We start from the raw sequence: 14,598 nt of genomic DNA on the forward strand, positions 1-14,598 counted from the left end.
AGGCCTTCAGGGGAGCCAGGGTGTCATGGCCCCCCTCCTTACCCTCAGCCTAAAGGCTTCTGTCACCATGCCCAGGGCCACTCTGGCCCCACCTGGCCTCTGTCCAGCCTCTCCTGGTCCTGCCTCCAGAGTCCACGCTGGCTGCAGGGAGTTTCCAAAGCTCACGCTGAGTCACCCCTTCTCAGACCTCTGCACTGTCCATGCTGCCCTCAGTCTCCTTCAAGAGGCCACAAGGCCCAGGCAGGCCCAGCCATGCTCCTGACACCACCCCAGCCCACTCTACCGTTTCTGTCTGCTGGAAAGACCCCCCAGACCCACCTAGGACACCAAACTCCTGTTGAGTGATGGGCTTCCCCCGACAAAGCGCTTCTTCACAAACAGCTTGAGCTAGGGCCCCGGGGACTAAAGACAGCCATCGCCATCCCCAACCTGGGCTGACTCCCAGGCACTAGTGCTGACCCCACACTCCCAGGGTGGAGAGTGGGGGGCTGCAGCCTCTGCTGGATTGGAAAGAGCAGCCCAGAGGCTGAGTCGGCTCACCTGAGTCCTGGGTCACATGGAGTGCTTCCCCAGCCCAGCCTTGTGCCTGAGCTGCAGCTGGGGTGTGGGTTTTGTTGGGCTGGCTTGGCATGCCCTCAGCTGGGCCCACCCCTCCTGTACCAAGGCTGTGATGGGCCTCTCCCTAGCAGGGGTTGTGAGCCTCGCATCCTAACAAGCAACACCTCAGGACAGGTGGCCCTGGAACAGGCTGCAGACATGGAGGCTCCCCATCACATCCAGTCAAAGCTTCGCTTCAGTACAGTGACAGTTTCCAGAAGCTGGGGTTCTGTGTGCAGACTTGGGGGGGACACAGAGGAGGTGAGGCCCTCAGAGAAGAGTCCAGGAGAGGTGAGTTCTTCCCCTGGGAGCTGCGTGCCGGGCTGCTGCTCACTTGGGTCCCAGCAGGCCTGGTCTGGAACGTTAGTGAGACAATCCCAGTGTTCACTGCAGGCCTGAGTCAGAGTCTGAATTTAATAAGATTCCAGGGACTTTGTGTGCACAGTGCAGGTTGAACAACACTGATCTACACAGCCTGCCCACCCCCCTGAGAGGTCCATGATCAGACCCTGATAGCTCAGAGATTTTAGGGGCTTTCAATTGCCTGAAGGATCTTACTCCTTCACTTCTAGATAACACGTGTTCCTGATGCAGGACCCACTTGACCTAGGGACAGCAGGCTAAAAGCCTGCTGGTTGGCTCCCTGGCAACACCAAAGCATGCTCACTCAGACTTGACCCCTGGTTCAAGTCTACCAAGACTTGAACCTGGTGTCCCTGTTACGGAGCTTGATCCTCTCTGGATCCCTCGCCACTTAAAGCTGGAGACCCTTCACCAGAAAGGATCCAGAGTCATAAGCCCCGTGGGTTAGTAGACAGCTGGGCAAAGCCTGCTCCCTTTCCACGGGTAGGACGTGCAAACAGCATCACTGCAGGCCCAGCTGATGCTTACTGAGCGGTCTCCACTGAGTTCACCAGAGAGTTTAAGGGCTTCAAAGGCACACCTGGTGGTAAGCGGCACAGGGGAGACTGTGCCTGGGGCTTCGGCTGGGCCCTGGAGGTCCTGACGGTTCCCGGGGTGTGGTGGGTGAGACGGATTGCAGCGATAACTGCCACACACTCAGGTTTAGATTCGACAAAGGCTGTGATTATAAGGTGATACCCCGCGAGAGACTCCGACCAAAGGCTGGATCTTAATAAAACCTAAGCCCAGGACTATCCATGTAGCCTTAGTTCTGGTCCAGGGGAGATCTGAAGCTAGCCACCCCTCACCCAGGGGTTTGGACAGTTTTAAAACTAAACTCAAAACTGCTGTGATGCACCAAGCCTAGCAGAGCCACGGCCATCTCCGAGAAGAGGCTGGGCTCGCTGTCTTCTGCTTTTCTACACGTTCTAGTTTTCTATAGTAAATCCACAGTGCATTTGTGCTGGAGAGATACAACAAGCTTAAGAATCATGGAAACATCATTCAAAAAATGCTTATGGTTCAGCATTCACTGAACGAGTCAGACTACCTAGATACAGTGTGCTAGGAACAACCTAAGAAAAGTCTGGATGTGAAAATGATAACAGTGATTGTGTCGAAATAAGGTTAGAACTTCCTCTCTTCCACACTTTAAAAAATAGAACTACATTGCTTTCACAATCTCATATGTGATATCTATACAAACAGATTATTCTATTTAGATGTATAACGTGATTATAACAATCTATGCACATGCACAAATTCATGTAGATATGTGCTCTTATGGGTAATGAACTGCTAAAAATTTGAAAATTTAGCTTATTTTGATGACACATAAACCAGCCATCAATTTTAGGGAGAACATCTTGCATGGTGGGGTGATATAGGTAATGGAGTTTTTTTTTTAACTTATTTCGGTTGGGGGGGGAGGAGTGGCTTAAAAGTCACCTAGGGGTGCATGACATTTGTTTGAATTTGAGAATTTCTGAATACTCACAAAAGCAGAGTTGGTGGGAAAACCCTGAGTGTCCAGCACACAGCCTCAAGAACCGTCATCTTGTTAGACTTGACTCTATCCACCGCCCTCCTTCTTGGTGGGGTATTTTAGGGGAACCACAGACATGGCATGTTATCCCGATTTTTCAGTCTGAATCTGAAAGCAAGCAGGTAAGCATAGCCATCATGCTGATCCCATCTCCAAAATGAAGTAATTCCATGTCGTCATCCTTCGTCTGATCCACACCCAAATCCCCCATTTGGCTCAAAAGTGTCTTTTACTCTATCTGTTGTGGTTAGTTATGATATTTGGGTTCTTATTCCTTTTAGGTCTGTGGGTGCAGTGGGGTGGGGGTAAGTCTTCTCTTACCTGCTGAGACTACTTTCCTCCTCTATCCACTTCCTTACAGAAACTTCACATTGTCGGGTAGATTTGTCCCTTTTTTTTTTTTTTTTTAGATTTGTCCCCTTTTTATGGCTATCTAGTGATTTCAGTGGGGTCTGGGGCAGGGAAGTGTGTCAGGTGTGGTCAGTATGCCCAAGTTGGCAGAAGTCTGGAGAAGGTTCTGTAACCCTGGCCAACATCTCCCTGCTCTGCTGAAATTTCTCCCAAGGATCGATAAGGTGGTGCCCGCCTCATGCCTTCATTTGTCAAATTCTACAAAAGCCAAAACAACAGAAACCCCCAACCCAGTCAGGACGTTGATGGGGATGAAATTGAATTTAGATGTTCATTGGGAGAACTGAATCTCGCTGCTCACAAAAGGCCACATTTGCTGGTGTATTCAGGCTGTGTCTCTGTTCCCGTGACAACATGCTATACTTGTTTTCTAAAAAATTTAACTATCCCACTAGACCAATTTCACAAATGGACTTTTAAAAAGTTTTCAAGTTTGTGAAGAGCCCACAAGGTGAGAGGATGGATGGTGGAGAAGGGTGGTTGTGCCCAACCAGAGTGAGTGCCTTTATTTTACATTCCAGTTGCTCTTAAGGAGTTTGTTGAAAAAAGATCTTCAAACCTTTGCAAAAAAAGGTTTGAAAATCATCACTCTAGACCCTAAAAAAATCTTTTTGAGTAAAGTACAGACAAAATCTACCTTCTCAACCATTTCTACTGCACAGCAGTGCTAATTACATTCTCATTGTGCAAACAGCCACCACCACCAAGCTTGCCAGAGCTTTCTCTTTGTGTAAAACTGAAACTGTACCCAGAGGCAACTCCCCGCCCACAGTCTTCACTCTAGACTTTTTAAAGGTAAAAGAAGGGTGATTTCATCCACAAATAGATGAAGGTTTGCTTAGGAAGTAGCTTCCAGAAGAGAACTAAAACTTTCCGAACTCAAAGTCATTCAGGTTATGATTGTAAGAAGGATGTATGGATTCCTTCTTCTGCTTTTGCTTTTACTAACAGGCAGGCATCTGAAGAACAAGTGAAAAATCCAGTGGGTTGGTAGAGTTTCCAGCCTGTCTTCTCTTTTTATATCTCGTAAACCTTAACTTGTATTCTCATTACTAGGGGTGCACAAACCTAAAATAACAGAATAGGAGCTGGCCTCTATTCCTGTAACAGTCTAAACAAGAACACCAACACAGGGAAGCTGGGCGCTTACCAGCTCCCCTCTGTGTTGCCCTGATAACCCTGACTGCGTCCAGCCCACAGGAAGAGGAAAGGGGATGGCGGGCAGCCTGCTCCTTTAGGTTGTCACTGAGAAGTTCTATATCTGCATCATCCCCTTGGCTCGACGGTGGTCACGTGTCCACAGCTAGCCCAGGGTCTCTGGGAAACGCAGTCATTTTCTGCACTGTCAGGTGCTTGGCTAATGCCCTATTCCCTGGCTAGAACCCTTTCCAGCCCCACTTTCCCTAGACTGACGTTTTGTTTAGACTAAGGAACAGAGGCCAGCTCCTCTTGGAAGGGGCTCGGCAGGGCTGGATGTGGTCATCGCCGAGTCTAGTTGCCCCCAACCAGCTTGCAGGGGAGCTTGGGTAGACCAGGGTGTTCAGGGTTAGCTGAATACCTGCTCTCCCCCAGGACCATTCCGCTGGCTTTCGGGGCACCATAGACCCCCCTCTAAATAGGAGTTTTCTCACCACACAAAAAAGGGACAATGCTGGTTCTCTTGCAGGACTAGCAAACTTGGAAATGATCTCACTATTCCACAAAAGAAATGGCGTAGGATTCGACTGGAAGGCTTCGATTGTAATATTGATTGGCTTTCTAACATGGATTAGAAAATAGTAGTGAATGAAAACAGTTGGATGGCTGTTCATAGCAGTTTTTCATTTAAGCCTAAATGTTCAGCCATAGTAGATGAACAAATAAAATTATGGTACAAGGGTGATCTTTTAAAATGACCAAGTAAACACATACGGGCCATGGAAATATGTTCCCAATTAATCTAATAAGTGAAACACTTTTAAGTATTAGGCAAAACATACATAACTTTTTGGAGGGAAAAGCCTGGAAGGGTATTCAAGCTAGCTTTAGCAATAAATATCTCTCTGGAACATGGAAAACTTTTCTTTGTAGTTTTCTCAATTTTTGGCGATGAGCATGAATTAATTACATGTAGTCTGGAAAACTGATGAAACCATTCCCATTTAGAGGGAAAAAAATGAAAGAAAAAGCTAGAATAAAAGTGGTTTGTCTGGTTATGATCTCAAGTACACACAACTTTCCAGAGAAACGGATCCTGCCACAGTTGCCTCCAGCCTGGTTCTCCACTGTCTTCATGTGTTTCAGAGAGGCTATACTTCTTCCAGAGTTAGAAAAGGAAAAAGACAAAAGTTTATAGCTTGAAAAATAATGACATTGTGATCATGATTATGTTTGGGCAAAAGAACGTGCAGATATCTAGCTTGCTACTTAAACATTTTAGCTTTTGATGTGGGAAAAAGTGATGTATAGCATAATACCATTTTAGCCATTTTGTGCACTTTGGTGGTGGTAAATACACTCACTTTGCTGTAAAAACACTGCCACTATCTACACCACACATTTTTCATTACCCCAAACAAAACTTCTGTACTCACTAAACATGAATCCCCTTCCCCTCCCTCCAGCCCCTGGCCACACCTCTCTTCCACACGCAGTCTATGAAATTGACTGTTCAAGGGGCCTAGGCAACAGGGATTTTTGAAAGATGCTGAGACAGGCTAGGAGGCTCATGAAATGAATCATCCTTCAAGGCAGCTCTTAACACCACATTTTAAGAACAAATGCCCCAGGCAGGGGAAAGAGGAGGTAGGTAAGAGGGCAAGGGAAAAACATTGGAGACCTCGTCTTATTTAAACCTGTGCAATGGGGGGCTGGTGGGGAGAGGGAAAATGACCATGGTAGCTACCACTAGTGGGGCTGTTCTGAGGTAAAATTACCTTAACAAGGGAGGAGTGGGAACCAGTGTTTGTTGACTCCAGTAAGGACAAGAACTGAGCTGCAGAATCCCTCCCGGTTTCCACTGTCCTTACTCAGTGATTAGAAGCATTGGGGTGGGGTGGGGTGGGGGGGGCAGGAGGGCCGGGAGGCACCTTTGGGGCTTGTCTCATCACTGCTTGCTCCTGTGTGAATTTGGAAATCCCTCAAACTAGCTGCCAGTGAAGACATTAAGCATTCATGATACATAATTAAAAACGTATATCCAAAACCAGAGCTGAACAGGTAAGACAGAAGGGCAGTTCCTTCTAAGAGAACCCACCCCGGAAGGCACAGAGACGACTGAATCCAGCCAGACAGTGTTTATCCAGCTAGCTGACAGTGACATGCAAGTGATAAAACCTTGAGCTGATTCTATTTTTCAGTTACAAAAATAGAAAAAACTTGAGAAAACTGTTAACACCCAATCCCAGCAAGGTGGCCACAGGGTTGCAACAAGTTTTCAAGAGCGGTGATTCTGGGGGCAGGAACAGCCTTCTGGGAATTCATCTGAAGGACATGCGGCTTTGAAGCTGGAGACCACTGGGCTGGAATGGGAGCCTGGGAAAGACTGGTGAGGGCAAATGGGTGCTTGCAGAAGAAGGGGAGAAATGTAGAGACCTCATGTCCTCAATCCCCACCCAAGGCATCCTAGAGAATGCATTCTGCAGCATCCTCGCTATCAAAACGGCAATTCGAAGCGCTATCAAACGGCAATTCGAGGCGCATCATGTATCAGACTTTAGAAAGTGCCAAGCCCAGTGTCCAACAGTTGATTTCTGGGTCAAGTCAACAAGCTAGACTCCTTGGACTAGAGCAACAAGTTTCAAACTTTTCGAACTCAAAACCTTGACGCTCTCAAAATTTTTTGAGAGCCACAGAAAGCTTTTGCTTCTGTGGGTTGTATCTATTAGTTTGCAGGATATGAAAATAAAGCAGACACTTGCGTTAGCCACTTCAGAATCATGACAATAAGCTCAACGATGCTAACACGAATGAAAGGTCCATCCAGATTCCTTGGAAGGTTCCCCAGGACAGGCACTCACTGTCCCCAACTGTGGCAGCGCCCAGCGGGACAGCCATTCCCCTTCACACTCTGCCTTCTCCGCGGGCCCATTTCTGGAGAGGGAGAACAGACTTTGCCAATAGCGGCGAATTCTCCTTCGTTTAGTCCGATGCGAGACACCCCGCCCCCATTCCCCCACCGCCACGCCACCGTTTCCCCCCCAGCCCCTCAACCTCCCAACCCGCCCTGGAGATCTGCGGGCCAGCGGGGCAGCTCCTCGCGTGGGCCCTCGGGGGATGGTGTGCGCATGCGCGTGCACAAATACACGCGCGCACACGCGTGCAGGCACGTGCGGGCACGCGCTCACGAGGGCGGGAGGGGGAAGGGTGGGCGCTGCGCTAGCCGGACGGGGGCTCAGGGTCAGGCTTGGCGTGGCCCCCGAAGTGGCCCCGCGCGCTCCATGCCGCCAGGGGAGACCGTGGCGGAGACCACGCGGGCCCAGAAGGGCCAGGCGTCCGTCCGCTGCCCTTGCCGGACGCAGGGGAAGAGAGCGCGTGGGGGGGGGGGCTGCCACGGCCGCTGGCCTCAGGAGCGGCGCTCACCAAGGCCACGACCCTCCCCGCCGGCCGCTTGCTCCCTGCTGGCTGTTCCAGGAAAGCAGATGCCCAGGGTCCCGCGGGCCCAGCAGCCAACTCTCAGCCTGAGGTGTGCCACCATGGAGGTAACTCTCAGCCTGAGGTGTGCCGCCATGGAGGTAGCTCGCAGCCTGAGGTGTGTCGCCATGGAGGTGGCTCGCAGCCTGAGGTGTGCCGCCATGGAGGTGGCTCGCAGCCTGAGGTGTGCCGCCATGGAGGTGGCTCGCAGCCTGAGGTGTGCCGCCATGGAGGTAAGGGGTGAGGGGGGCGGGCGGTCAAGACGACCTTCAGGCATCTCCCTGTGCAGTGGCGTTTGAAAACGGTGTCTCGCTGACTGGGCAGACTGAGGGGCCACGGCCCCTGGGGGGTTTCGCTCATCCTCATGGGGAGAGCTCATGGTGGTTTGGAGGCTAGTGGTGAGGGGTGGGCAGTGTCCACTCTTGGGGCTGGGGGCTGCAGAGGTGATGGAGAAAGGGGAGGGGTGGCAGGTAGGCGGCTGGTGTGCTGTGTGCTGGCGCTAAGACTGTGGCGGGGATGGTGTGAGGTGGTGGGCGCCGACTGCTGTCCCTCAGGGGTGGCGGTGGCCGGCGGGGAGCCGCTGGGAGGCAGTGAAGCTGGTCAGTGCGGTGATGCTTAGAGCAAAGCTCGGTGTGGGCCTTACTGCCTGGCCTGAGACGGTGGGAGTTGGAGCGGGCGAGTCACACTTCCCCAGGGACCTGCTTCCCCGCGGCCCCAGCCTGAATGTCCTCTCCCTGGGGAAGTCCCTGCTCCCTCTTCTCCCCCCTCAGAGGCGTCCTCACCCGTAGTGGTGGCCCTGGGCCGCCCAGGCAGGCTCTTGCTGAGCCAAAGCCTCTCAGCCAACAGGTGCTAAGTGTTGGAAGTCTTTGGTGACCATTGCCGGGGTACAAGGTGGCCCCTGAGTCTGATGTCAGTTCCAGCAGAAAGGGAGGAGCTGGTTGTTCTCTTTCCAGAGAAGAGGCGGGGAAGTAGGGGAGGAGGGAGAGAGTGCAGGGGGTTTGGGGCGGCCTGAGGACAGGACAGCATGGCTGGGCCACTTGGAGTCTCAGTGCTGGGTCTCAAGGTCTGTCTGAGGCAGGGGTGGCTGCAGGAGGGTGCTGTGCCCACGGCCGTGCAGGTGCGGCAGGCGGACGTGAGAGCTGGCGCCCGGGCAGGGTGGGCTGGGGAGAGCTAAGGTTGTCCAGCGAGGTAGGAGAGGGAGAGCGAGGTGGGGGTGGGGGAGGGCCAGGCCATCTTACTAGAAACTTGGGGCCCAGAGACTGTAGCTGATATCTGGTTATAACATACCTGACCCTGGTTTCTTGGAACAAGCCAGGCGCTGGTGCTTGAGAGGAAACAAAATCTCTGGGTTGGATAAAACGGCCGAGCAGCCAGTTTATTTTGACCAGGACAGGTGGGGTTTGGGGAGCCTGGCCTTCTGGTCTGGGGTGACCCCGGGGGCCGGGCTCAGTCCAGGGGATCTGTGGCGATGCAGAGTAGGCCAGCCAGGAGAGCCAGGCCCAGCACCGCCATGACGACCAGAGCCGCGTCCCACCAGATGCCCGGGTAGGCCCAGGACTTCTGGAGCTGCCAGCCACAGTTGCCCAGCTCATAGCCGGTCAGCTGGCCCAGCGGGCGCCTGGTGGCGAGGCGGGGGCTGGCACAGCGGACATGCAGCAGGGCCCCGGGCACGTGGTCCTTCAGCCAGAGGCGCAGGTAGGTGAGGCTGCAGTCGCAATGCCAGGGGTTCTGCGAGGCATCCAGGGTCTGCAGCTGGGGCAGGTGGTCGAAGGCGCCGGGGCGCACGGAGCGTAGACTGTTGTTGGCGAGCAGGAGGTGGCGGGTGTGGATGGGCAGGGCAGGCAGGGCTGTGAGCCCCTGGCTCCTGCAGTCCACCCACAGCCCCATGGTCTCCAGAGCCTGGCAGGTACATGGTGCGGGGCAGTCCGTGGTGGCCTCCGCCATGGCCCAGAGCAGGAACAGGGTCCCCCAGGCAGGCATCAGGCGGCTGACTGTGGGGAGAGCTGCCGTGAGGTGAGGGACAGTCTGGCAGCCTGAGCCCCATTCCAAGGACCAGTGTGCACTGTGGTCCCTGGGACTCCCTTCCCAGGCCTCAGCTTTCTCCTCTGAAATGGGGTGGTGGTGACAGAAGCTGGTAGGCAGGTCGGACCCAAGGCCTAGCTGACCCTTAGCAGACACATGGAAGGCAGGCTGGTGAGGGTGGCTGGGGGGGGCGAGGTGGTGGTGGTCACTTTGTTCTTGGGTTGGGGAAGGGACTCCCTGGCCTGAGCAGAGACCCTCGCCCCGGCTCAGGGGTAGGGGAGCACTCCTGCTAATGCCTCCTAGCCCTAGACACCCCCCAGGTCCTGCGGCAGGGCCTTGGAGTGGGTCTCCCAGGGTGCCCCAGACCCCACAACTAAGCCTGGGCCAGGCAGGTGGCGTGGGCTTCCTAGACTGTCTCCTGTCCACTTGGCCTTGACTAACCTGTCACCGATGCAGAAGCAGCAGGGTGAGGGTGTGGGGGCCGGCGGGGGGCTAGGGGGGCCTGGAATGGGCTCATCTGGAAAGTTATTGACCTGGGCTAACACGCCGGGCTGGAAGGTGGAGACCCAGAGGGTGACTTGGGCAGGGATCACCGTACAGTCTGCATCAGACTAAAACTCAGGTCTCCTGAGCCCCCTCTTGATGCCCCCCTTAACGGGGTCTGGTCCCTCCCCCGGAGACAAGCCTTCCCCACCCGGACACGGAGACTGGCACCCTTGTCTTAGAGCGAATGTGCCACCCACCTGTCTTCTGAGGGCAGAGGTAGGCCTGGTGGTCTTCCTGGGGGCCTTGCTTGCCCGGGAGGGGCCTGGGGTGGAGGTGGTGCCGGGAGTGAGCAGTGCCACCGACCTGTGAGTCTGGGCACCCCTTCTGTGACGCGTCCTGCCGGAGGCCCTGGTGCGGCCGTGTGCTGCGGTCATGTGGCCACCGCTTCAGTGAAGGCAGGAAACAGTGGAGATAGCTGCTTATCCCCGCGGGCAGCCCCGACCCTGTCTCCAGGGGCGCAGACCATGGGCGCCTCCAGTTAGTGCAAGAGGGTCCCAGCGCCCGCCCGCTCTCCTGCCAGCGCCTCCACAGGGGAGAGCCCGGGGCCTTGCGCCTCAGCTGGGGTGGCAGCCCCGGGGCTGGGCTGAGGGCCCGTGGTGGGGTGGGGCTCGGGCAGACCCGGGGCGCCCCTCTCGTGGCCTTCCCAGTAGGGAGGGGGAGCGCGCCTGTCCGCGTGGCTCCGGAGCACCCGGCCCGGCTGAGCGCTGGGCTCCGGCTCGGACTCGGTGGACACGCGCCTCTCCCGGGGAGACAGCCGTTGGCTCACCCCGTTTATCCGGCATTCCTCGGGGAGTGGCCGCGCCCTCTGTCTGGGCCAGCGTGTGAAGCTTCACTCAAAGAGAAATGTATTTTTAATTTAATTGTATTTTATTGTCATAAAATATGACTCAAAATCAGGCCTAACAGGAAAACAAATTAAAACATGAATGCCTGTATTGGCTAATAAGTCATAAAAATATCACTATTATGAAATGTTAAATAAGTCAATAAAGGGTTTGCTATGGTGGGGAAATTGCACTTGGGGGGGTCCTCAGGGTGGAGTAGGGGTTCAGGCAGCCTCAGTAAACAGAGGTCCTGGCTAGAGCGCCCTGGGGGACAGGGAGCAGGGGGCTGTAACCCACAGCCCAGGAGGGCAAGGTGGGAGCGGGGCGCAACCCAGCTGGAGGCCATTTGGAGCACTTAGGAGGGAGACTGGGAGCATCTCAGCTGGGCCGCCCCTGACCTGGCCGCGAGCAGGCCAGATGCTCCCTGGCCAGGACGGCGGCTGGGCACTATTCAGCTCACGGCTCTTTTCCGCTAGCGCCATTCATTTTTGCGCCATTGCTGGACTATCCCCTCAGGGGAGTCCCTTAGCAACCTCGCACCTCAGCCCCCGGGTTCCCCTCCCTGTTGTGGGGAGCCCCCTCCCGCTGCCGGCCTCAGGTCCTTGGACGACTTGCAAGTTTTGTCTTTTCGCTGACCGCACTTAGGGGTCTCTGTGTTCCGCGTACCAGTGCGACCGTTGCTATGTATCTCTCCCTTTGGCTATTTCGGCTAGCACAGCCTCCCGGCCATCCCTGATGGCTGAGTAGCCCCCTTGTGCACGTAGACCGTAGCTTTGGGCCCAGACATCTGTTTGGGGGCATTTGGGTTGTTCCTTACCTTAGCTAGTGTAAACAGCCCTGCAGTGAACACAGGTCTCTGCATCAATGCTTCTGTGTCCTTTGGGTAGATTCCCAGCACTGGAGCGTTTTTCGTGTTCTGAGGGCCGGCCACTAGCTTTCCATGGCCGGGCCTGAGTGTCCTTTCGGGCAGGGCAGCGGCAGCCCAGGGCCGGGCCTGGAGGAGCCAGGACCTGCCGGGATGTCCCTGCGTTCACATGGCCTGTGCGGTTCCATCTGCTCTTTTTACTTCAGCATGCGGCAGCTCTCAGCCCTGCTCTGTGAGGGGCTGATAGCACGTAGTTAGTTGTGCTTATCGCCCCGAGGACAGCGTCCACTTCTCTCAGGTCGGGGTAGAGGGCTGCAGTGCGGGGTGCCTGGGTTGGACTGGAAGCGACTCCATAAGCCGGGGAACCCCAGCCCTTTCTAACCTGCCCTCCCTTCTCAGATGCAGAGGGGACCATGGGGGCCTGCAGCGGGGAGACCTGGCTGCTGAGCTGTGGGCGCAGGTGCAGAGGCTAGAGGTGTGCTGCCGGGCTCCTTGGTCTTCAGAATCACCCAGCGATGTGGGCTGCAGCGGCGGCAGCCTGGCACCACTGGAACAAGGGCAGGGAACCCGGCCCGTGTGCCCTGGCCCATGCGCGGACAGTGGCAGAGTGGTGAGGCTTGTGTTGGGGGGTCTCCGTGAGGTCTGATCAAGGACTAGAGGGAACGGCACTGAGGTCTAAGGTAATACCCCATTGTGGTAACGCAAACTGACAAGCTCTCTGGCCCAGGGCTCCCTGCAGGCGTGGTGTTCTCTGTCCTCACCACACGCCCGCGCAGGGAGCCTTGGTCCTGCAGGCGGGCTGGCATCTTCTGGGGGATGCTGGGGTCTCCCCCTCCCGGTGCCTGGAGCAGGCACCAGTTCTCTCCCCGGCTCAGCCCAGTCTGCCCCCCAGAAAGGCCCAGGGAGACTGCTGGGTTGTCAGAGAACTGACCTCCCCCTCTGCTGGGCCCAGAGCTGGCAGGCCCGGGCCTGCGAGGGCATCGCCCCTGCGTGGCAGTCAGGTCACGTGGAGGGCGAGGACTCTTCAGGACCCTGCACCCGGCAGGAACTTCCCTCCCTTCTCTCTCCTTTGCGGCAGGAGCCCTGGCCTTGCCCGGACCCCACCTGCCGGTACACCCCGAAGCAGGCGGTGAAGGGGGTCCTGTGAGTGGGGCCCCACTGCCCGCCAGCCATGTTTCCTCACCTGACCTGATGGGGCCCATGCTCTCTCTTCTCTCCAACCTGTGAGATTTCCCCCTTATTTTTAGTATGTGTAACTTAGAGCAACAAAACAACACAAGTAAATTTCCTTTTATGGAGAAACAAGCGTTTCAGATAGGCTTGCAGACGACGGTAACTTTTCCTCAACCCCACGCTCAAACAAGATTTCTCTTTCTTCCTTATCTTGCTGTGACCCAGGTGGGGTGGGGCAGGGCCCGGGCTCTGGAGCCTCCTGTGAGCAGCCTGCACGGCACCAGCGTTTCCGGGGCTCCCCTCACGGGGCGGCGCATTCTCTGGGCTCGGCAGCACGACCTGCTCGCCTTATCTCAGGCGGACAGGCCTTGTGGGGCTGCGGTGTGGCGGGGCGCCATGTGGGCTCCCGCAGAGAGGGGCTCCTCCTCCCGGGGCCTGTCCTGGCCAGCCTGGTTTACTTCACTTTTCCTTGTGGGAGCCTTTGGTCTCCTTGCTGCGCCCCCCCACCTCCGTGTGTGTGGGGACCCCGCTCCTTGGCCCTCCCTCGCGGTCTGTAACACGCTGTGACCCCTCCAGTCTGCAGGTGGCACGTGTGTGTGGCATGCCCCACCCGCTCCGCTTCTCCCCTTGCTCCACAGCCGAGCCAGGGGTGGTGGCTCCCCTCTTGGGCACACTGCCCCTTTTCCCTCTCAACTTCAAGTGCGTTGTTCCCACAGCCCCGACCTGGCTGTCCTGGGCCTCCTGCTGTCCCTTATCCCTGCCCTAATAGCCTGTTCACCATCCTGGCCTCACTCAGCTGACCACTCTGCCAAGGCCCACGGCCCCTGCTTTCACACTGGCACAGTCTGAGCTGACTGCATGGCTTCCCAGCTGAAGACGGCATCTCCCAACCTTTCCTGCCCTTAGCTGCAGTCATGTGACCAAGCACGGGCCAGTGGGGCGGAGGACGACCGTGAGGCCGAAGTGTGTGGCTTCCAGGGTCCACGCTGGCTGCAGCTCCGGGGAAGCCTTCCTGGAGCCAAGATGGCAGAGCAGAAATGGAGAAACCTGTGTCCTCGACAGTTCTGGAATCCAGCTCTGGCAGGCCTACCGGGACTTCTCCCCGAGGGAGACAAGATGTTCTCCTGTCTAAGCCTCTGTCTTTCTAGGTCTCCGCAGGGCAGCTGCTGGCGCGGCTGTGCCCCCGCACCTGCCCCGCTCTTGCTGCGTACCGCCCGTGCGCCTGGGCGGGCAGAATTCCCAGCCTGGCCCCCAGGACCGCACCCCCGAGTCCCCAGCACCCGTGAAGCCAGTGCTGAGGTTGCACTGTTTTATGCTACGGCAGATTAAAAGGGGGTTTCCAGGAGGTCCTGATCTGACCGTGTGCGCCCTGAAACGCAGGCAGCTCTGGCTGGTGGTAGAAGAGGAAGTGAGAGGTGCAGTCGGAGGGAAGTCGGAGACCCACTCGGTGCAAGGGCTGGGGGTGCTGCAGAGAACGTAGCTGGCGGGGGGGGACTCCCCAAGAGCGCAGCCCTGCCCGGGGCTTGATGTCCTGGAAGACTGGAGCCGAGGGCCCGAGCCACCTTGTCCTGCACTTCAGGCCCACCGGGAGAGAGAATAGA

General features: G+C 56.1%; 1 protein-coding gene across 1 annotated transcript; it reads right to left on the reverse strand.

Annotated features, from left to right (window-relative positions):
- Positions 1-8,955: 8,955 nt before the first annotated feature.
- GP9 (glycoprotein IX (platelet)) lies at positions 8,956-10,370 on the reverse strand. Its single transcript, XM_004692343.2, has 2 exons — positions 10,333-10,370; positions 8,956-9,558 (listed from the first exon to the last, which is right to left on the reverse strand). The coding sequence occupies exon 2, from the start codon at positions 9,545-9,547 to the stop codon at positions 9,014-9,016; it is 534 nt and encodes a 177-aa protein (XP_004692400.1). The 5' UTR covers positions 9,548-9,558; positions 10,333-10,370; the 3' UTR covers positions 8,956-9,013.
- Between the last annotated feature and the right edge of the window lie 4,228 nt (positions 10,371-14,598).

This window comes from Condylura cristata, unplaced genomic scaffold (genome assembly GCF_000260355.1).
Source record: "Condylura cristata isolate star-nosed mole 26May11 unplaced genomic scaffold, ConCri1.0 scaffold00033, whole genome shotgun sequence".
Lineage (NCBI taxonomy): Eukaryota > Metazoa > Chordata > Mammalia > Eulipotyphla > Talpidae > Condylura > Condylura cristata.